Here is a 1,896-nt window from a genome sequence, read left to right as displayed (position 1 = left end):
CCTAAACTAATTCATAATTGTCTAGCTCTTTTAAGCATGATACCATATTTCTAAAAGTCAGACTCATAGGGTTTCCTGGGTGGTTCATTTGGTTGAGTGTCTGTCTCTTGATTTTGGCTCAGGTCATGATCTCAGAGTCCTGAGCTTGAGCCCTAATCAGCTCTGGGCTGAGCATGGAGCCAGCTTAAGATTTTCTCTGTCTCTCCCTCTGCCCCTCACACCACCTACTCACAAGAGCAGGTGTGTACTCTGACTCTAAAAGTAAGTAAATAAATAAATAAAAAATAAACGGGCTCCTGGGAGGCTCAGTGGTTTAAGTCTCTGACTTCAGATCAGGTCATGATCTCAGGGTCCTGGGAATGAACCCCGCCTTGGGCTAACCACTCAGTGGGAGTTGGCTTGTCCCTTCCCTCCTCCCATATTCCTCCCCTGGCTAGTGCTCTCTATCTCTCTCAAATAAACAAATAAAATCTTTAAAAATAAATAAAATCTAATAAAAGTCAGATCTAAAAAAATAGTCAGATCTAGATATCACTGCCTCTGAGAAAAGAACTTTCTTTCAGCTAGTTTTCTGAGAGCCCCTTTGACATCCTTGTTTCTCAGGCTATAAATAATGGGGTTCAACATTGGAGTCACCACTGTATAGAACACAGATATCATCTTATCCTTCCCTTTTGTGGTCTTGGAGTTTGGCCGCATGTAGGCAAATATTGCTGATCCATAGAAGAGGACAACAGCAATGAGATGGGAACCACAAGTAGAGAAAGCCTTGAGCCTCCCCTCCCCAGACTGCATCTGGATCACAGTGGAGATAATATTCCAGTAGGACACAAGGATCAGGCAGACAGGAGCTAAGAGGATGACCACACCCATAGCAAAGATGGCCATTTCTGTACTGTAAGTGTCTGCTGAAGCCAGCTTCAGGAGGGCAGGAGGTTCACAAAAGTAGTGGTTAATAATGTTCTGTCCTTGATAGGGTAGTTGGAAAGTAAAGGTGGTATCCACCAGAGACACTAGTGCCCCACTGGCCCAGGATCCTATGGTCAACTGGAGACACACCTTTTGGGTCATGATGGTGGAGTAGTGCAGGGGCTTGCAGACAGCCACATACCGGTCATAGGACATCACCACCAGCAGTGCACACTCTGTACACCCAGTCAGAAGGAAGACAATTATCTGTGTCACACACCCAAAAAAAGAAATAGTTTTCCTCTTCACAAGGAAGTGGACCAACACTTGAGGGACAATGCTAGTAGAGAAGCAGAGATCTGCGAAAGAGAGGTTTCTAAGAAAAAAGTACATGGGAGTGTGAAGTCGAGAATCCATGAAGATGAGAAGGATGATGAGCAGGTTTCCAAGCACAGTCAAAAGATAAATGACGAGAAAAAGAATAAATAGCAGGATCTGGGTCTGCAAGTCCTGGGAAAGGCCAAGGAAAATAAACTCAGTCACAAAGGTTTGGTTTTCCTCTCCCATTGAGATTTATGCCTCTTTGCCTGTTTGCACAAATAAAAAGAACAAACTTTGGGATGGTGATGTCAAGTCCCATAGAAGAGTATCACTTAAAACCCACTTTAAAACCAAATTGGATATTTCTAGCTTGTTGCTATTCATGTTATTCTAATTAATACTAAATAGAATATTTTAATTTTATTTAGTTGTTTGTAATGTAAATCCACTTTATTGTTTCCCAAATATCCTCTTCCCAGAGGAAGGACTTTTTTATAGAGTATGACATTATTAAAGCCTTCTTGGCTAGTTCTGACATGAGGATATTAGACTTTATATGGATTTTACATAATGGCTATACACATATTGTTACAAAATGATGTGTATATTATTAGCACTGTTACCATGTATAAAACTGCACCACTAACTGTTCAAAATACTACATAT

General features: G+C 41.2%; 1 protein-coding gene across 1 annotated transcript; it reads right to left on the bottom strand.

Annotated features, from left to right (window-relative positions):
- Positions 1-531: 531 nt before the first annotated feature.
- Positions 532-1,497, bottom strand: LOC131821887 (olfactory receptor 2D3). The gene has a single exon (XM_059158240.1). It carries the CDS (start codon positions 1,474-1,476, stop codon positions 532-534), a length of 945 nt encoding a protein of 314 aa, XP_059014223.1. The 5' UTR covers positions 1,477-1,497.
- Positions 1,498-1,896: the final 399 nt, after the last annotated feature.

The sequence above is a fragment of the Mustela lutreola genome, chromosome 1, assembly GCF_030435805.1.
Source record: "Mustela lutreola isolate mMusLut2 chromosome 1, mMusLut2.pri, whole genome shotgun sequence".
Lineage (NCBI taxonomy): Eukaryota > Metazoa > Chordata > Mammalia > Carnivora > Mustelidae > Mustela > Mustela lutreola.
Note: the sequence above shows the minus strand (reverse complement) of the source record. Positions and strands in the feature narration are given on the sequence as shown.